A 21,565-nucleotide genomic window follows, 5' to 3' on the forward strand; every position below is an offset into this window, starting at 1 on the left:
ACTCCCAGTGTGGGGCTGCACAGAGTACCCAAGAAGATGATTGACAGCATTACACTTACCTGTAACTGTCGTTCATCAAGTGGGTTTCTGTGCAGACACACATCCCTCCCTCCTACCCTGCATGGACTACTATTTTTCACCACACTGCAAATGGCTTTCCACGTCTTCCTTTATCTAGCCTTGGTGGCAGTAGAGAACTGAGGGAATAGCACTCCTCCCACTCTCATCACGTGGCCATTTGGGTGGGAATCTTTTTTCCCAGGGGTGGGTGAGGGGGAGTGAGTGTTCTTCAGAGCTGCAGAGCAGCCAGAAAGCTTGCAAATCTTTCCATGGCAGGCTGCGCAAGCACAGTTCGAATGTATATCTGCGCAGAACCCCACCTGATGAGGTAAGTGCAACCCTGTATTTGTAATCAACTGCATCTCCTGGTGCTTATTTCTTTCACAAGTGTAGTGTGTGAATCACTGCAGTGCTCGGGTGGTTTAAAGACAGCTCTACGCTTCTCATTCTATAATTTCAGCTCTAATTAATCCTGGTTCCCTCTTTTCTCTGAAGGTTACTACTCTGCCCCTAATGAAACCAGCAGGAATTTCCCTGGAGAGAATCCACCAGCTGTTTCAGCGGCTAAAGCTGGCAAGCCTCAACTATTCTTTCACATCAACTCAATCTTGTTCGGACACAGGAGACAGTTTTAGCACAGAAAGCACCAGAGTCTGTGCCAATTCTGGTGAAAGAAATTATTTTTCTCCACAAAGCTGCTCAACCTTAACAGATTATGACAGTTTTCAAGAAGACTCGATGATTCCAGAAGCAGCCTCTGGGGCCCATGATGGCTACTTGCATGAGATCTGTGAGACAGATACCAAAGGGTCTTTGCAGCCAGAATTCTGTTACGAGGCTGAAAGCCCAGATGAAGCAGCCCTTGTCCATGCGGCCTGTGCGTACCAGTTTACATTAGTGTCCAGAACTGCTGAACAGGTGACTGTGAGATTGCCAGAGGGCACTCTCCTGACTTTCGACCTCTTGTATACTTTGGGATTTGACTCCAATAGGAAAAGAATGTCTGTGGTGGTGAGGCATCCTCTGACCAAGGAGATAATTGTCTATACCAAAGGGGCTGACTCTGTCATAATGGACTTATTGGAAGACCCTGCCAGAGGTAATTTGTGCATTAACCAATGAACTGTTGACAAAATATGGCTTGGTTTGCATGAATTATGTATCCAATCTGCAAGATTATAATGAAAGCACAAGCGTTCGCTCTCCAAATACTGCAGCTCAGAGCAGGAGATGATAGTTTGTTTAATTGGAGAGTGCTCAGAATATAGAACAGCCTAATTAAGATTCAGAAGTAGCTTGCACGGATAGTCCTATGTGCTGTATGGTAATTGCACAAGAATGGTATGTTGTAATGCCGTAACAGGAAGGAAGATAGACACTGCTATCTAGCAGAGGACTATTAACTATCATGGTCTCAATTCAGGGAAATTTAAGCACAGTTAAGTCCCTTTGCACTGTTAAGTGTTGACATCATGTTGATTCCAATGCATAACATGTGGTCAAGACAGATGCAGTCTAAAAACAAAGTTCACAGCCGCTTTGTCCTCACTTTGCAACTAAAATGACATATGTTCATATTTGCAAATCAGATGCTGGCTCAGATCTCTGCCTAACCCCCTCCCTGCCCACCCAAACTCAAGCAAGCCTTTTTAAGTTTAAAATGGCTACTGGTACTGTTATGTGTTTGTTTATTTATTCACTGCTTTATTACTAAAAAAGATAAACAACAACAACGCTGCTTTGAGAATTGGAATGGAGAGGCTCTTTTTGACATCATGTATAGCCAGCTATTACAAAATTGCAGTTTTGTTTTGATCTCCCAAAGAGCCTGGCTCTGCAGTGAAAAGGTACATTTGGGGGAAAAAACATTGTGAGCTGGTATCCAAAGCACCCTCACTATTCCAAAAATGTTATGTCTCTGATTTTGCACCTAGTTACATTATGCATCATAGTGGGCACATGATACACTTATAGATTTGGAAAGAGATTATTGCAGTATCAGAAAGCATGCCAGTGAAATGCCAGTTTGGGTTGTTAGGCATGGAACTCTCAGTAGCTGGAATAAGCATCATTCTTCTTGTGTTTTGCAGCTACCATGACCATGGAAAAAAGGATAAGAAAAGTAAGGGTTCAAACACAGAAACATCTAGATTGGTATGCACGAGATGGCCTAAGAACTTTGTGCATAGCTAAGAAGGTAAGAAGCAGTTATCTGCTGACTTCAGCCTGAAAATGTTAAATAATTTTTGCTTAGGAAAAAAGAAGGCTTAGACTGATGTTTCAAGCCAGTTCCCCCGTGGAAAGCTGGTTGCATATCTGCATTCACAGGCTTGTTTCCTATTCCTTTTTATCTCCTTCCACTGAAATCTGAAAATTAAGCTAAATCGACAAATATTCTTATCCAGTCTTTCCATTTTAGTTTGTAACTATCCTAATTTTTTTATTCCCCATTATCTCATTTTCACTGTTGCATTGTATCCATCTACTCATTTTTATCCCATCTTTCTTTCAAGGAGCTCAGAGTGGTATATACATTTCCTTCCTCCCCTACTTTAGCCTCACCACAACCCTATGAGTTAGGTAGGGCTGAAACAGAATGACTTTCCCAAGATCACACAACAAACCTCATGGCTATATAGGAGTCTGAACACCACACTGATCATCCTGTACTCCATTTAGGGTAGTTAACATTTACTTAAATGGTCTGAAACCAGTGACTACTTTCTACAGATCTTTGGTGGAGTAACACTGTTGAAGTCCGATTTGGGCCTGCAGAAACATTTTAATTGTTTATTTTAACTGTACTTTCACACTTTAGCCATGGCAGCTCCTGAAAAAGTAATTTGTAGAGTCTGTGGCAAAGTATGTAAATGAGCTATCAGTCAGATGAAGTGTTTGGTGTTCCATTCGGCACTCAGAGCCAGTCTCAGGTTCTGGGACTCCATAGCTAAACTGACTTCCCATGGTGCCCCCCTATATTTGCAATGTAGAGTGGGACTTCCTATTCTATGTAATGTTCCCAATTAGACAGATAGAGTATACATTCATAGGGAGTGTTCCCAGCAATTGACAACAGGGGGGAAGCATTAATGGGACAGTGCAACATCTGGAGACTAGACTCCAGTACATGAAGAGAGGAGTGAATGTGACAACCTTAAGCTGATTCATGTAATCCCAAGTCACCTAATGATTTCTGGTGATACAGTAACATACTGGTTGGTAAAATCCATCCCATACATGAATTAACCTAACCACAGGTCTTAAGATGAACATATGAACCCATCTAAATCCAACAGGAATGTCTAGCAATCCAGCATCCTGCTGAAATGCACAGTGCCTTTCACTTCCTGAAATCTTGAGTATCTGTTGTAGGTTCTAAGTGAAGATGACTTTCGGAAATGGGCCAACTTCCGTCACGAGGCAGAAACTGCAATTGACAACAGAGAGGAGCTATTAATGGAAACAGCATATCATCTGGAGACTAAACTTACTTTACTAGGTATCTTTTAAAATAATGTATTTAGAACTTAAGAGTAGTTGACTACCTTTCTGGTAATTGTGCCACAAACCAAGCTCATAATATAAAATCACAACACTCCTACGTACAGTGTCCTACAGCTGTGCTGTACACCAAGCTGTACTGCGGTTTTGTCTCTAATATGCTGAGACATGGATCAGGCAGCAGTGAGTGGCCAAAGAGACTGGTAAGAGCACAAGCCTGACAGTGCCCATAGCAAATGATGTGGGTTCCCTTGTTCCTTGAAGAGCACCCTAAATCTCTGCTGTCTGTTCTACTTGTAACATCCCTGGTGCATCCATGATTTAAAGGGAGAACCTGAATTTCATATATAGTTATCGCTGCTAATATCCTACTGTTGACCTCTGGTAGAAGAAATGTTACTACTCTTTCAATCATTAATTATGTTTAGTGTTCAGTTAGCCTTCTGATCACCTTGGAACATATCAGGCTAGGAAATGTATTATAACCTTCCACCTTCCTTTAAAGAGACAAGAAACTGACCTGTTTAGTAAAGGTCTTTCAATTAAACCATTTAACTTGCAGTTATGTTCTGTGCCTTTCTTGTGATGATATGACCTTTCTAAAGGTCGTGATTCAGACGATTATTGGAGGAAGGTGCAAAATCACTACTTACGCAATCCTGTGCAGTCACTGGTGCAAGCTGTGTTTATAATGAGTTGGCTCCGGACTGAGTTCTGCATAGAGAATAGGTTTGTGACTTTCAGTTTAGGTTTCCCATATGAAGGTTTCTGAAGAGGGACCTGAAAGTGCAAAATAGTTCCAGTGGTTCTGAAGCCTATTCTGTCTAGAGAGAAGGATCTCTGGATCAGATCCCAGATGTGCTATGACTTGTTCACCACACTGTTGTAAATTGTGATAATTCAGCTGCCAACATGAAGTAAAATTAATATCCTTTTGTTAGACTGGAGTGGAAAGGTGACATTTGATATTTCAAACTAAATTCAGGCCTAGGGGGTGCTTCATCACATAGCAATTTGTTAGTAATCATCCAAATGTTGCCTATATGGCAAAGATGGGGAAACAAATGGTTTTCCTTTCCCATGTCTTTTATTATTTTGTTTTATTGCTGGGGGGAGGGTGCTTGTTGGCAAATCTGGTAGGACTACAGCAAAAGAGTAGAATCTAGCTGTGGTGCATTCAGTGTTAATATGCTCATTTTCTCCTTTTCACTAGGAGCAACTGGGATTGAGGATCGTTTACAGGATGGCGTCCCTGATGCAATTGCTGCATTCAGAGAGGCTGGGATTCAAATATGGGTGCTGACTGGGGATAAGCAGGAAACAGCAGTCAACATTGCCTATTCATGCAAACTTCTAGACCAAAGAGATACTGTCTTTACTATTAATACTGAAAGTAAGGTAGGGACTTGTGACAATAGGTTGGGTCCAAGCACCCACAAATGGATGCATGAAAGTGAATATTTCCTTCCTTCTCTTCCACCAAAAACATACATAGATAACCCCCCCCCCCCCCAAGCCACTCTTGAGGTTAGGGGACCATGCAGCAGGGAAGGTTGCAGCAAGAAGAGGAAATCTCTCTTAGACCCCTTCCACACATGCGGAATAATCCACTTTCAATGCACTTTGAAGCTGTGTGGAATAGCAAAATCCACTTGCAAACAATTGTGAAAGTGGATTGAAAGTGAGGTGAAAGTGAGGTGAGCAAGCTTTGTGAACAAAGGCTTGTGTAAGGCCCCTTCTGCACATGCAGAATAATCCACTTGCAAACAATTGTGAAAGTGGATTGAAAGTGGATTATTCTGCATGTGCGGAAGGGGCCTTACACAAGCTCTTACTCTGTTCACAAAGCTTGCTCACCTCACACAAGATCAAGGAGGAAATTTTGTCCAAGTTCCCCTTTTTTCTGCAGCCCTCTGCACTACATTCCCTACTGTTCTGGAGGACATCTTAATCTCCAGCCATAGTTTTGAGTGGTTGCAGGGGGGCTCCATTCACAGGAAATTAGTGTCAAATCTTTAGGTAGAATGATGTGGTTCATACAGATCCTTCATTTTAATACTGCACAAGAAGTTGAAAACTTCATGCCAAATTATTAGTTTGAAATAATTGAAATAGCACAGAATCACGACTGCAGACAGAACATTTGGAGACTGAAAACAGTTCCAAGGAAACTAGCTCTGATACTGTGATATGTATTTGGCAGTCTGCAAAGAGCCTTTTCTTGTATTGAGGTTTCTCTTTGGTACTTGTGAAGCAAAATTTCACTTCCCATAATCATTTAACTGGAAACTAAGATTTTGCCCTGGAAATCTCTTGAGTGGTGCAGCTATAGTAGCCATGGCAGGCCTACTAAACTTGTAGCTCAGGTAGCCTAATAGAGCCCATTCGCTCTTGAGAAATGTCTTACCCTTTTAGCTATCTGGCTTAGATTTCAGAGATAGGGCTGTCAGGCATTTAGCCTGATGGATCACAAGTTATGCAAGTCTGATTTAGCAGCTGAGGACACTGATGACACAAGCACGGACCACTGGTACTGAGACTGACCACAAAGCTAGCACTGTGTCCTCGTACTAACACCACCCATTCTTCTGAGCTATTGTGCCAACATGGTAGTTTGACGATCAGTGCACAAGTCACCTATGCTATTGTAGTTTCACTTAATACAATGAAGAGTTGGTTTTCATACCCCGTTTTATACAATGGTACAATTATTAAGTGAAATATAAATTTGAGTACCCCTGCATATTGGGATTAAGTTTATACGTTTACTAAGACTGTATCATATGTTATAAATAATATAAACAAGGCAATCTGCAAATTTAAAATAATGGAAAGCCAAGTAAGAGTGGATACAAACAAGCTACAAATTATTTAAACATTTATAGCATGTACCAGTTTGATAAGAACAGTGGGTTGGATTACTAATTACTCCTTTCCTCTAAGTGTTCCTCCAACAAGAAAGAGATTCTCTGTCAAAAAAGTCCTAGTGGAAGGGACTCATTAGATCCAACCCATTGTCCATCAGTGCTGAAAACTTGATCAATTTCCATATTAGAAAGTTTCCATAAAGGGACAATTTAGTTACATTCAAAGATTTTTGTGTTGCCCAAACAAAATGGTACACACTGGGCTGCTGAAAATGTTAGCAAAAATACGAAGTAATGGAACAACTTGTGTTGCACTGCTTGTCATGCAAAATAACATGCCCCTCCAGCTGGGAAGAGTGGGATATCAAATAAAAATAATATTAATAATAACAGTTATCTGCTTGTAGGAAACCTGTGAATCCCTGCTGGATATCACACTGGAAGAAGTGAAGAAGGCTCAAGTAATTGCAAGAACGATGTGGAATATTTTTGGCATTGAACTGCCATTTTCTTGGTCAAGCGCTGTGACTCCAAATCCTGCTGTTGGTCTGGTGGTTGATGGGAGCACTCTGAATACCATTTTCCAGGGACAACTTGAAAATAAGTTTCTTGAATTAGCTAAGTACAGCCGTTCAGTTTTGTGTTGCCGGTGTACTCCACTACAAAAGAGCATGGTAGTCAAACTTGTACGGAGTCAACTGAAAGTCATGACCTTAGCAATTGGTAAGTGTCCTTTGAGTGGTCTGATACTATAAATTGACTTTTGCTACTACTGTTACCACTAGTGTGGTGCCCAATATATCTTTACCAAATATCAAGCAAACAGAAGAGAGTTTTAGGGGCAATTTTGGCATGCAAAACCAACCTCAAGTAGCTTTATTTGCGAAAAAAGAAGAGACACCCTGCTTGGGTAGACTCCGCCAAAACAGTATATCCACAGCATGTTTATTCCCTTCTTTTGAATTTGCCACGCCCTCTATGTTACCCCATTGACTAAGGGTACTCAGAGTCATAACTTTCCAGTTTGCCTATTTACATGTCACTCCTTGATATGTTTCCCCCTCCCATATTCTTCCTGTATGTTCATTATCGATGTTCCTTATTCAAGCTGGGGCATAAAAGTTAATATGCATTAGCTCATTAAGCATGTTCAATACGTACAATCTGATGCAAGCCTTGCTCTTTAGCCTAGTTCCTCAGTTCAACTGGTCTCAGCCGGTCTTATCCTGTTCTACCCTGGCCAACCACTACATCCTCTTATCTCATTTCTTTGTTCTGGTAGAAAACACATTCCTCATTTATCACACTAGTACTATTATTACTGCTACAAGCCTGACCTCTTCCTAGAAGGTAAAAGGACTAAACCAAGGCTATCATATTTTGGTTAGATTATGAAAAGATAAAATTCACTGGAAAAGACAATAATTTTAGAAAAATTTGAAGGCTGCAGAAAAAGAGGAAGACTCATCAAGAGTCTGTGGGACCTGAGCAAGACTGTTAACAATAGGATATTTTGAAGGTCATTGATTTTTAGGCTCACTTGATGGCACTGAACAGACTTAAAATGGATTATGAAAGCTCATTCAGTTTCCTAGACTCATTCAGTTTCCTAGACTGTCCTGCTCTGCCCACCATTGATTTAATGCTTATTTATGCTTAATGTTCATTTATGGGAGATAAGTGGCATGTGTAATTTGTTGTCCATTTCTTTCCCATATTTGTTCTATTTTGACAATAGATTGGGGCTCGCAGAGTACTTCCAGTGACAAGAATTTCCATCAGTGGAACCTAACTTTCTTGCATCCCCTGTTCGCTGTCCCCCAGGAAGAGCATTTGTGGAGGCATTTTGGGCTGCAGCAGGAGGAAGGAGACAAGAACTTTGCATTCCACTGATGGAAATCCTGATGGAAATCCTTCTGTCCCTTCTGTATGATTGTAGCTCCATGATCTAATAAGGAATTTTAGTCAGGTTCCAAAGAAGTATAAAACTAAATCCGTGAGCTGAAAAAGACTTAAAAGTTGTTGTTTTTAATCAAAAAAATAGGCACAACACAAACACACACACACACCATGTGTTATAGAAAATTGTTTTTTAAATCAAAAGGAAGGGAAGGGCGGAATTTCAATGAGCAAAATAAGCCTCTTGTGGAAATCAAAACTGCTTTTTGGATCCTGGTCTTTGAAACTGAGCAGAATTACATCTCAAGACTGAAAAATATGTTGAACTCAACGATGTTACAATTACAATGGTTTTATTTTGTTTCAGGTGATGGTGCAAATGATGTAAGTATGATTCAGGCTGCTGATGTTGGAATTGGCATTTCTGGACAAGAAGGCATGCAGGTACGCATGATAATTTGAGTGTATTCTTTCACCCACTGTTCAAGCATTTATTCTTTCACCCACTGTTCAAGCATTTATTGTCAGTGTTCAGAATTTATAAGAGTCTGTTATATATATAACATGTTCAAGCATGTTATATATATAACATGTTATATATATAACATGTTCAAGTTGTATATATAACACTGTTCAAGCATTTATTCTTTCACCCACTGTTCAAGCATTTATTGTCAGTGTTCAGAATTTATAAGAGTCTGTTATATATATAACATGAACCAATATTGCTGTCTTGACATGATACTCCATTAACCATTGTGAAACCAAGGTAAAATGTCCTGTATTTGCAATTAATCAAAATACCTACATCCGTCCCCTGTTATTTAAACATATAGCATACCTTCAAAACAAATATGTACAACTGATGACATTGACTCTGTTCTTTACACAATAACTGCTCTGATTCTAAGTTGCAACTACTAAACAGCTAAGCTACTCACAGAGCCCATAGCTAGGTTAACTCAGGTGCTTCTCAGGTCCATCAATCTCTACATAGGATCACAGCGGCTTTGAAAGGCTTCAAGCAGGGATCCACAAGGATTTGTTGGGGGCATCTCATTCTTTTCTCTCTCACTGTTTCCTCCCCTTCCCTACTTCCTTTTCTTCACACTCACCAGTCAACCTACTTTTATCTGCTTCCTGCCTCCAGCTTTCCGTCCTTCCCTCATCCAGCAGCCTCCACCCAGGAAAATAGTGGTTCAGCTGCATGGTGGGAAACACTCAAGGATTTGTTAGGGGTACCTCACATTACCCTGTATCCCCCTTCCCACACTCTTTCTTCTTTCCTTCCTCCTGGCAACCCCCATATCCTCATCTTTCCCTGATGCCTTTTCTCCTTCCCATGATGGGGAAGCAGAGACATGTGGGGCACTGACATTTCATGTGGCATGATGTCATGTCAAGGAAATCTGGAAGTGGTACCACATTTCTCTAGGAAATCCTCAAGTGATGTGACTTCACATCACATTCAACACCAGCCATTTTTTTCTGTTTTTCTTCCATACTTGAAGGAGCAATGACGGAAAGAGTGGGCTGCTGGTAGGAGGTTTCACACTACAATGGGAGACCTTACATTCCTGCTTCCTATCCACCCACCAAGCTACCTTTTATCTGCTTTCCAGCTTATACTCTGCTTTTCTCCACAATGGGGCACAGAGCAGCTCTCATCATTCTTCTGCCCTCCTTTTTTTCCTCACAGCAACCCTGTGAGGTAAATTAGACTGAGAATTTATAACTGACCCACAGTCATCCAATAAGTTTCCATGGCAGAGTGGAGTTTCGAACCTAGGTCTCCCAGATCCTAATCTGGAATGATAACCACTACAGCACACTGACTGTTGTGGGGCTGTGGGGTAGCTGTTGATGAGCAGTAAAAAGTCATAAGACCTGGGTAAGTCATGCATGGCAGGGAGTGGCAAATCACCTGGTGGTTGCTGATGGGGCTGGCTCCAATGAGTCCTCCCTCAAATCAGCCCTAAAAAGCCCCTCCCTCCTGCCTTTTACTAACAAAAACCAAGGCTTGATAACTATCAATACTGTTGTGGTTGCCTAGAAATGGCCACTGAGGGCATTTGTTTCTAAAGGCACTGTTTGTGTCATTTTGGATGGTTTTAACCCCATCTCCAGTATATTTCAGTGTGTTTATTTTGCAAATCTGAGGCTCTTCTCAGGTTTGTGGAAGGATCTGCAGAAAGTTCTATTCATGGCTGCAATCTCCAGATTTAAATATCCACAGGTTTGGCCACACTGAAAATTAGAAAGGATGTTGACAGAATAAACAGAATAAATCATAGATTGGCCACATAAAGTATTTTCCCTATGTCTGGGACTGCAAGCTGTTTTATGCAGTGTTGTTAGTATCATCTTCCTAGGCATACTGATTAGCTATGCAATCAGCAAAGTTACAGTCTCTAAAAACATTCACTTAGAAGTCTGGTTGGGGTTGCACTGCAACAGTGCAATCCTGAGGAAGGTAGTTGCTATGCAGCTGGGGTCACCACAGCCACAGCACAGCCACACTGCCACCAAAGTCTCTTGGAGCACCGCAGACAACAAGCCAAAAGTGACACTGCCCCTTTCCCCATAAAAATGGCCAGAGCAGCTCAGTGGGCTGTACCACTGATTTTCAGCCCCATCCAAGTGAACATTTTTTGCAGCCACACCATTGCAGCCACACCAGGCCACTACCATCAAAGCCACACCATTGCAGCCACAACAGGCCACTACCATCAAAGAGGCTTCCGGGTGGCATGGTCAAGCTTGAAATGCAGAAAAGACTACCTGCTGCCAGAAAGCCTCTATCGGGCTGATTAGACTTACACCACCATTTGGGGGGGAGGGGTAAGTCACTAGTCCCAGCCACCAGTGCAATGGGGCAAATGGCCAAGGTGGAATTGACTAAAGTCGACTTCTCCCCCAACCACACCCCAGACCACCCCCACATCTCACCACCAGCAGATTCACCATTCCATTGGGGCAAGTGTCCTCGGAAGGGTAAATCCACCTGAGCGGCCACACACCGTTCCCAATGGCAGTCCCGCCCCCCCCGGATGGGGCTGCCTGCCAACATAAGTCTGTGCCAGCAAATGGAGGTATTCCCAAAAGGCTCAGGAAGGTGACTAAAGCTGGCCGCACACCCAGGAATGCTCCCTTCAGCACCAGCATGGGGTCCTGCACCAGAGGTGTGCCAGTGCCATGGGAGCACTGGTGCCCAGTCATCACACTGCTGCCCTTGATGGCCCTTCTAGCTTCTTCCAACTGTATTGATTCCATAAGTGCCTTTACACCAGCATAAATGCCACTTATGCCAGAATGGGACACCAATGGGTTTGCAAGTTGCACCAGAGTTGGGACACCTTCAGACTCCACTGTTTTAATTTGTCATAATCATCAGTTTGGTTGAGTCGGATGAAAATAAATAAAATGGAGAAAATAAATTATTTATTTTAATGAATTTTCTCTTTCTTAGGCTGTCATGGCCAGTGACTTTGCCATATCTCGGTTTAAGCACCTCAAGAAGTTGGGTCTCGTCCATGGGCACTGGTGTTATTCTCGCTTGGCAAAGATGGTAATTTACTTTTTCTATAAAAATGTGGTAAGTTCAATGTCTTATATGTTTCTATGGCCTTTCTGCCTTTCTGATATGGAATTTAAAAGATATTTTTGCCAGTGGACACCTGTAGATTTATGTTCTACTTGATTAGGAACCCACTCCAGGTGGCTCACAGGTTTCAACATTTTAGAAAATCCAAATAAAAACTTTGAATCATGAACCACCCACCATTCAATTAAAAAAAGGTTAGGCTAGATAAAACAGACTGACTCTGGACTGGCTCAACTGGCTCATTTGCATTTTTGAAAAACACAAAAGAATTACCTCAATTTGAAGATTCTCTTTTTTAAGGGTACCCTGACAGTTGTTTGTTTAAGCCTGGCTATGCTTCTGCATATAGAATGATAAATTATAACAATTCAAAATGGGAGTTGGCTTAGGATTAGGCTGAAAAGCCTGCCAACAGGTTTAATTTGATGAGAGCCTCATGCTAGCAATTAGCAACAACAGTAATCAGTTTTAACAATATAATCAAAAGCTAAATTATACACACCTCCATTCTTAAGTAATACATTTTCAACATGCTTCCATTAGAAATCCAAACCAAGGTATGGTAAGGAGTGAGGAAATAGTAGGTTTCAAAGGGATATGTGTCTAACACTTATAAAGTTAATTCATGCTTTTTATTCCCTATCAATCAATTTTGGAAATCCCAGTCACACTTTACTCTGTGGCTACTTTCAAAATTAATGTTAAAATGTTTTTTTCTTTCTAGTGTGTATCATGTAGACGCACAGTGCTGGGTAAAATGCAGGAACATGAGGTTATCCCTCTAAACATTTCATCTCTAGTACTCAGACACCTAATTCAAATAATCTAGTAATATTAAATAGATACATCCTTAAACATGGATTTTGAGTAGGATCTTCAGTATACCCATTGCTGGCTGCAGTCTGCTATTTTACTAAAGAAGTTCCTAACATTTTTGCCAAACAGGCTGTCCATTAGGGAGTCTAGTCTATCGAACATTTTAAAGAAATGGGTTGCTGTATCTTCAGTATTGTTATCACCTGTTTCATATTCATAAAATAGACTTCTGTAATATCTGTACACTTTTGCTAATGAAAGTGATATTTAAAAAGCATAAAATGTTAACTTTCCATCAGGAACCAGCATAGTGTAGTGGTTAATAGCCCAAACCTGTTTTCAGGAACAGCTGGGAATGGTGCTGTTGCCACACCACCTCCAGAAGGCTTTTAGGGGGCACAGGGAGGCAGCTAGAAGGAAAAAAAGACCCACTGCCTTGAAGCCCTCCATAGGGTTTAATGGAGTTACACCACCCAAAAGGTAGATGTAACTCTGAGCCTCAGGCCACAGCATTCATGGCCCTAAACCCCAGGTGGAAGCCGGCTGAAGTCAGCTCCATCCCCAGGAATGGTCAAATACATTTGTAGAACTGGAGGGGGTTGGGGCAACCATGTGGGAAACCAATTTGAGCTGCAGACAATGAATGGGTCAGTCACTCTCCCACTGCTACTCCGCCTTAAATTCCCCTGTTCCAAAGCTGCTTTTCACTTTTAAAAATATTGTCAGTTATACACATTTGCAGTTATGGATGATTACCCCTGTGGTCTGATCAGAAGTTCAGTCAAGGCCAAATGTTTGAGGTTTAGCTCATTTGAAGTTGTTAGGACCAAATTGTTCGAGGAGCACACATGAATTATGCATGAACATGCAAATAGTATCCTGAACATTACAAACATTGCTTTTTAACATATTTCCACCAGGCCTACGTCAATCTGCTCTTCTGGTACCAATTTTTCTGTGCTTTCTCGGGGGCCTCCATGATAGACTACTGGCAAATGATCTTTTTCAATTTGTTTTTCACTTCTGTGCCACCCATCCTTTCTGGAGTCCTGGATAAAGATATTTCTGCAGAAATTCTATTAAGTTTGCCTGAGCTATACAAGAGTGGACAAAACTCAGAGGTATACCTTTCTTGTTCAAGTGTGTTTTATCGCCTCCTGCAAGCCTGAAATCACTACTTTTGTAATTATCCCTATGTGAAATGCACTTCATAAACTAGACATCATGGATATTTGTGGTTTTGTCAGTGGCTTTATAAAGGGATCTCACTGGGTTAGCCTAAGGCTCAAAGTACACTTTATTTAGAATTTCTTTCCTCTGTTTTTGCTTTGTTGTTTTTTTAACCCAAAGCAGCTTTGGGTAAGAAAAAAAGCTGGGGACTCCTTGACTGTGGCCGCTCTAGGAAGCCATATCTTTTGACCAATAGTGAAAAAAGGATATTTTGTGCACAGAAATTACTGGGGGGAGGGGTTTAAGTAGCTTTTTCCAGGATGCATTTCCACTATCCTTCATGGGCCCTTCCTCCATCCCAAATACTTTGACAAGGTTAATCTGAGTTTTAAAAAAATCACAGAAGAAATAATCTTCAGTGTATAGCTAAATCTCATCTACATATAAAAGTATACCATTTGGATGACTTGCCTGGTACTGGGAGAAGGAACTCAATAACATCAAAAGATATTAACAAAACAACAAAATAATTGGTGGCAGTTTAGAATTATGTACACTGTTATTTACAAACAAATCATTATATATACTGTTACCCTACATTTCAGTTATAACTTTTGTTTCTGTTATTCTTATCATTTTATACCTACCATGCTTCTAGTATGCAAAGCTTTGAAACCACGACACATGCAAAAATGAAGCATGCAAACCCCCCTTAACATTGTCACATACAAAATAATAAAACCTGTCCAAAAAGGGAGCAAAGCAAAGCAATATGTCCCATCCACACCCCAAAGTGTGCATCTGATGAGCTACGTATTCTGAGCACCCAAAAAAGAAAAGGAAATGGGGCCACTGCAAGCAACGGCCCTGTTTGTTGTGAATCAACTGCTGTAATTTGGGTGAAATGGTGCTCATAGTTGCTGCCAAGGTGAGAAAACCTGCTTGGGAGACATTTCTGAAATGGCGGGCTATCACACCAATTGGCAGCTCAGCAGAAACTAAGCTAGCATGGCATAAGGCCGAAGAATAGGCAGCAGGGCAGGAAAAATAAAGTGGTTTGGCGCCTGTGCCATTCCCACAGAAGCAGGCTCAATCTAAGATTTTTCAAAAAGACTCAGGTTTGGGCAATTTTTGAAAAATCCGGGTTGAGGGAAATACTGTGGGTCAATCCCACTTTGGGGAAGGGACCCATGCAGTGGTGGGATTCAGCAGGTTCGCACTACTTCGGCACAACCGGTTGTTATAATGGTGCTTGTAAACAACCAGCTGTTAAATTATTTGAATCCCACCACCAGAACCAGTTGTTAAATTATTTGAATCCCACCACTGGACCCATGTGAAATTCTTCCCCAAACTGGGATATTTCCAGTAGTGGGATTCAGCAGGTTCGTACCACTTTGGCAGAACCAGTTGTTAAAATGGTGCTTGTAAACAACCAGTTGTTAAATTATTTGAATCCCACCACCGGAACCGGTTGTTAAATTATTTAAATCCCACCACTGGATATTTCCCATCATTAACCTGTTATATTTGTACTGTGTGGAATCAACTCTGGTAAGGGGGAGCAAAAAACCCCGAAACACTTAAACCCTGGGATCTGAATCCACAAACTCCAGCACAGTTCCTGCCACCTAACGTGCCCTTTTGTCTATCCCAACAGCCAGATGCAAAGGGGCAAGGGACCAACCTTCCTGGGATTACAAATAAGAAAGGTCACCTCTGCAAGGCAGAATGAGTTTCACCAAATAGTCAACCTGGTAGTGTGTAGCCACAGGGTCTAGAACATCAAGATTGAAGCCGCCTAAAGACAAAAATACCTCAAAATATGATTAAAGGAAATGTATTAAAACTGTGTGAATACAAATAAGAGAACTTTAGTAGTGAGGAATAAAATAATAAAACATAAACCAGAAACAACTAACTATACAGTAATACCGTGTTTCCCTAAAAATAAGACCTACTCCAAAAATAAGCCCTATCATGATTTTTCAGGATTTTTTGAGGAGGCTTAAAATATAAGCTCTACTCCAAAAATAAGCCCTACCAGTAGTTACAGATCAGGATCAGGATGGTGTGATCCAGCAGGGTGCTCCCTGCCAATGAGGATGCAGCTTGCATCACACGTGACAGGGAAGCAACAGGGCTGGCGAGAGCCTGCCTTAATGAATTGTGAAGGTACCATATTTCCCTAAAATAAGCCCTACCCCGAAAATAAGTCCTAATGCATCTTTTGGTACAAAAATTTATATAAGACCCTGTCTTATTTTCGGGGAAACACAGTATAACATTAGTTCAAAGGCAAGATTCAAAGATTGTACTAATACCAGCTGTATCCTTCAGCTTCACAAAGACCACTCTATCCAAAACAAAGTCCCAAGGAGTCAGGAAGCCATAGTGTCCAGCAACAAGACACACTTGTCAAGGTCCAGAATGGTGAATCAGGGTACCATAGCAAGGGACCAAGAAGCTCACTTTGCTAGACTGAATAGCCAAACTTTATGGGCAGAAGCCTATTGACCAATCAAATCCATGCTTGGTGATCTAAGACAATCCCACAACCCTGTTGCTGACCACGTGACCATAAGGTTCAAGATGAGATAACAAGGTAGGGTTTATTCTGCAGCCATAAACCCAACTTGTCATGATGATACTGAAATAATTTCATCAGCTTAATTACTTGGAATATGTGTGCCAAGACAACCTGGTGCCTTGACAACCTAGGGTGTCAAACTAGAAACCATATTTTACTCCCAGCATCTGGCTCCTTATCAGTTCCTGAAGGTCAGGGCTCTGCTATGCTGCAAGCACACAGCATAGTTGGATTTCACTTTATTTTTTTATAGTAGGACTTAAGCCTGAACTACTATTTGTGAGAACAAGAAACAGTAAGTGTTTCCCGTAGGTGGAACTCAAGTTTCTTGAAAACCTGTTCAAGACCAACTCATCAAGCTGATGTCTAGATGGAGTACTGTGTCCCAAATCTGTATCCAACACTGCTCTAATAGTGAATATCTGGCAGGCTTTGACCCACATCTGATTCACAGATGAATATCAGTTGGTGCAATACTCCTGCTGTTGCTGGTAAAAGGAAACCGTTTGCCTTTTTCTACTCAATGTGGGCTTCATGAGGGAAATAAAACTGTCTTCCTTCACAGAGTATGCAGCATGCTGAGCTATCATCTTAAGGATGAGAAACATGCAGTAACGATCAATGCCCAGTTTGTTTCATCCCTAAAATGGAAGTCAGGACCTATGGCTCTAGTGAATTTGCCTTACATTTGTCCACTTTATGTGACAGGCAGTGGGTCTCCAAGGTCTCAGGAAGAGAAAGTTCTCCCCCAGCATCTGCAAAGCCCATTCAGAATTCAAGCATAGATTCTGTTGCTCAGCCCAGTCCCTATCTTATTCACAGTTCACAGTTTCTGCCTCCTTCCTGTTCCTATGTGTAAAATTTGAGTATTACGGGGAGCCTGCATTACAGGGATGTTTATTAGTGAAGAAGAGTGAGTGGAAGCATTGGTGGCACTGGGGCATGGATGGCTGCTGACTGGTCAGCTGCCCTTCTTTCAAATTACAGTGAACAATGTTGAATGACCCACACTTAGTTCTGATAGAAGAGGGAATAATGCATTGTGGGACAAAATCAGCAAGCAGAGAGGCATCCAGAAATATTGAACACAGGCTACTGGGAGAGGGTGCTTCTTATAGGGAAAAATAGACCCTCGGAGTTATGCAGAGTGGACCTTATTCTCCCGGGACAAAGGAAAATCCTGCCTTTCCAAAGACAGATAAGAGACAGACCTTATTGGTTGAGTCTCTAATCGAATGGTTGAGACATTCGCTTGATGGGCCTAGAAGTGGGAGGAAACTGAGGAAATTACAGTTTCTATAATAATTTATTATTTATTTATTATTATTATTATTTATTTATCATATTAGACTTCTATACCGCCCATCCCCGGAGGGCTCTGGGCGGTGTACAACATATAAGAGTACAATATAAAAGCAAGTAAACAATTAAGAGCAGCGATAAAAATTTACAGAACTGTAATTCTAATTATATAAAAGCTCAATGGATTAAAATGGCGTCCAACATTCCAATAATAAAAATCCCTCCCCCCTCAGAAAGGGAGGCATGGTGAGTCTCAGTTGGTAACAAGCGGCCCAGATGTCAGGGGCCAAGGAAGGGGGCACCATTAGCGGCTGGATCCTCCAAAGGCCCGGTGGAACAGCTCCGTCTTACAGGCCCTGCGGAATTCCCCAAGGTCCCACAGGGCCCGGACAGCTGGAGGAAGAGCGTTCCACCAGGCTGGGGCCAGAGCCGTAAAGGCCCTGGCCCGAGTGGAGGCCAGCCGCATCACCGTGGGGCCAGGGACCACCAGTAGATTGGCCTCCGCCGATCGGAGAGGCCGTACAGGGACATATGGGGTGATGCGGTCTTGAAGATACGATGGTCCCAGGCCGCGTATGGCCTTAAAGGTCAACACCAGCACCTTGAAGATGATCCGGAACTCTACTGGAAGCCAGTGCAGCTGACGTAGTATGGGCTGGATGTGTTCCCAGGTGGCGCCACCTGTCAGCAGACGTGCCGCTGCATGCTGGACCAGTTTCAATCTCCGGATCAAACGCAAGGGAAGGCCCGCGTAGAGCGAGTTACAATAGTCTAATCTGGAGATGACCGTTGCATGGATCACTGAGGCCAAGTCCGTTCGGGAGAGGAAGGGAGCCAGCCGCCGGGCTTGACGGAGATGGAAAAAGGCAGCCCGGGTTGTATGGGCCACCTGGGTCTCCATTGAGAGAGACAAATCCAGGTGGACCCCCAGGCTGCGGACGGAGGGGGTCAGCGCCAATGTGACCCCCTCCCACACCGGCGGCTGGAAAGTCCCGCCCCCCCCCTCACGGCCAAGCCAGAGGATCTCCGTCTTCGATGGATTCAGTTTTAACCTGCTCTGTCGCAACCAACCAGCAACCGCCTCCAAACAGTGCTGGAGAGCCGCAGGGGCAGCGGCTGCTCCCCCCTCCATCAACAGAATGAGCTGTGTGTCATCAGCGTACTGATGGCAAATCAGTCCATAACTTCGTACCAGCTGAGCAAGGGGTCGCATATAGATATTAAATAACAGCGGGGACAGTAACGCCCCCTGGGGTACCCCGCACTGAAGCGGGCACTTCCGGGAGGCCTGGTCCCCGCACCTCACTTGCTGATTCCGGCCCCGGAGAAACGAGGTTATCCATTGAAGGACAGTGCCCCGCACTCCGGAGGCGGCCAGGCGGTGGGCCAAAAGGTCGTGATCGACGACATCAAACGCTGCGGTGAGATCTAACAACACCAGCAGCGCCGATCCGCCTCGGTCAAGCTGAATACGGAGTGTGTCTGTGACGGCGACGAGAACAGTCTCCGTCCCATGCCCAGCATGGAAGCCGGACTGGAAGGGGTCAAAAGCCGATGTGTCATCCAGAAAGCCTTGAAGCTGCTCCAACACCACTCTCTCAATTACCTTCCCCAGAAACGAAAGATTCGAAACAGGGCGGTAATTGGCCAGATCTCCTGGATCTAACGATGGACTTTTTAAGAGTGGGTGGACCACTGCCTCCTTCAACCCATCTGGAAAGATTCCTTGCTCAAGGGAACCATTCATTATACTCAACAGATGGGGTCGTAGCTCCGCCCGGCAGGTTTTTACAAGCCAGGACGGGCATGGATCCAGAGGACAGGTAGTAGGTCTAACAGCAGCTAAGGCTCTGTCAACAGCGGCTTCAGAGAGCAGGGAAAACTGGGTCAAAGAAGGACCCGAAGACGGCAAGGGAGTCTCCAGTTCACTGATTGTAGCAAACGTGGACGGAAGGTCGTGGCGGAGCGACGCGATCTTATCCGCAAAAAAGCTCATAAATGCCTCACAGCTGATGCTCAATTGAGAATTTAAAGATCTCTCCGATAGGGAGATCAGCGACCGAATTATGCGAAACAATTGTGCTGGGCGAGAGCTAGCGGACGCGAGGGAGGAGGAGAAGAAGGCCCTCTTCACCTCCTTTGTCGCCATCTCATAGGCTTTCATAAGCATCCTATAGGATGTTCGTGCAGCCTCGTCATGAGATTTCCTCCACACTCGCTCAAGACGTCTAAGCCTCCACTTCATATGGCGCAGCTCCTCTGTATACCATGGAGCGCGCCGGGAGCGGGGGCGTAGAGGGCGCCGGGGAGCAACCACTTCGATGGCATCGGAGAGTCGGGAGTTCCAATCCTCCACCTGCTCATCGAGTGTGCCGGCAGGTTCAGGGTCCCGTAGAGCATTCAGGAAACCAAGTGGATCCATGAGTCTCCGCGGGCGGGCATAAATTAGCCCGTCGCCTAGACGGGGGTGGTGTGGCAAGTCCACCCGGACCTTCAGGGCATAATGGTCGGACCATGGCACTCTATCAGTAGAGGATACGACCAGGTTTATCCCCGACCCGAAGATCAAATCCAGCGTGTGCCCGGCCTCATGGGTGGGGCCAGAATTTATCAAGGAGAGGCCTAGCGTCGCCATGGATGACACCAGGTCCGCGGCCGCCGTGCATGAGGCGGCGTCGGCATGGACATTGAAGTCCCCCAGAACAATAAGTCTGGGGAACCGCAACGCCCAGTCCGCTACCACCTCCAGCAGCCGTGGCAGGCTGTCTCCCGGTGCGCTAGGCGACCGGTACACTAGGAGAACAGCCAACCTCTCCGAGGCCAACCACTCCAGGGCGACACACTCCATACCGGTGACCTCCGGGACGGGGGCTGCCCTAAAGGGGATGGACTCACGGATGAACAATGCCACTCCGCCCCCCCGGCCCTGAGTTCGTGATCGGTGAAGACACGCGAAACCCGGGGGCGCGACCTCGCCCAAGGCGACGGTCTCACCTTCGCGCACCCAGGTTTCGGTGACGCACGCCAGGTCCACCTGCTGGGCTCCAATAAAGTCTCGGAGCACCATGGTCTTATTATTGATAGACCTGGCGTTAATTAGCACCAAAGACGAAGCAGAGTGCCCCTGAACCCAACCACCATCGTTTCTCGGGATAGGCCGGAGGTCAGAAGGCAGACGAGCGTAATTATTTCTCGTGTGTCTTCTATCATACGGCCACCGCCTACCGCAATATCTACCCCGTCCCAACAATACAGGGATCCCCAGCCCCGGAATTTGTGCCCCCATAACTCTACCAACCTCCCTTCTATCTAAAAAGCCTGACTAATATTCCCAATTCAACTAACTACCTACCAGTCCTAATCAGTCCTAATCTACCTAACCTTAAGCTAAATTCGCTATAATACTGATATTAATGTAATCCTAATGGGCTACACACAGATATATTGTCAATACAATTCCAATAAGCTACCCACAGTTTAAATACAATCTACAATCGATCAATATCTGTCAGTGATAATAATGTCAGTCAACATAGTCTGGTAGCACCTAGGTTACCAGCAACCAAATCGGGGGGTTAGAGAGGGGGGGATGCAGGTCGAGAACACTAGATGATGGTAAGGGAACCAATCCTTAGGGAGTGTCGTTGTCGCCTGGGCTCCCGGTGGGATCGGTGGAACAGATGTTAGAGGTTTCACTATGATGGAATTTCTGTTGTACAAGCGAGGGGTCCGGGGCTCACACCACCCGAGCCAGCC

At 43.8% G+C, this 21,565-nt stretch overlaps 1 protein-coding gene across 2 annotated transcripts in view; it reads left to right on the forward strand.

Moving 5' to 3' along the window:
• ATP10B (ATPase phospholipid transporting 10B (putative)) overlaps nt 1-21,565 on the forward strand; it is an 81,342-nt gene that overhangs the window by 51,535 nt on the left and 8,242 nt on the right. For both annotated transcript variants that reach the window (XM_048492258.1, XM_048492257.1), the window contains 8 exons: nt 556-1,159; nt 2,151-2,257; nt 3,433-3,559; nt 4,775-4,959; nt 6,836-7,151; nt 8,695-8,771; nt 11,797-11,922; nt 13,668-13,868. In XM_048492258.1, the coding sequence (XP_048348215.1) occupies nt 556-1,159; nt 2,151-2,257; nt 3,433-3,559; nt 4,775-4,959; nt 6,836-7,151; nt 8,695-8,771; nt 11,797-11,922; nt 13,668-13,868 (1,743 nt within the window). The remainder of the gene's footprint in view (nt 1-555; nt 1,160-2,150; nt 2,258-3,432; nt 3,560-4,774; nt 4,960-6,835; nt 7,152-8,694; nt 8,772-11,796; nt 11,923-13,667; nt 13,869-21,565) is intronic.

Source organism: Sphaerodactylus townsendi, linkage group LG03 (genome assembly GCF_021028975.2).
Source record: "Sphaerodactylus townsendi isolate TG3544 linkage group LG03, MPM_Stown_v2.3, whole genome shotgun sequence".
Lineage (NCBI taxonomy): Eukaryota > Metazoa > Chordata > Lepidosauria > Squamata > Sphaerodactylidae > Sphaerodactylus > Sphaerodactylus townsendi.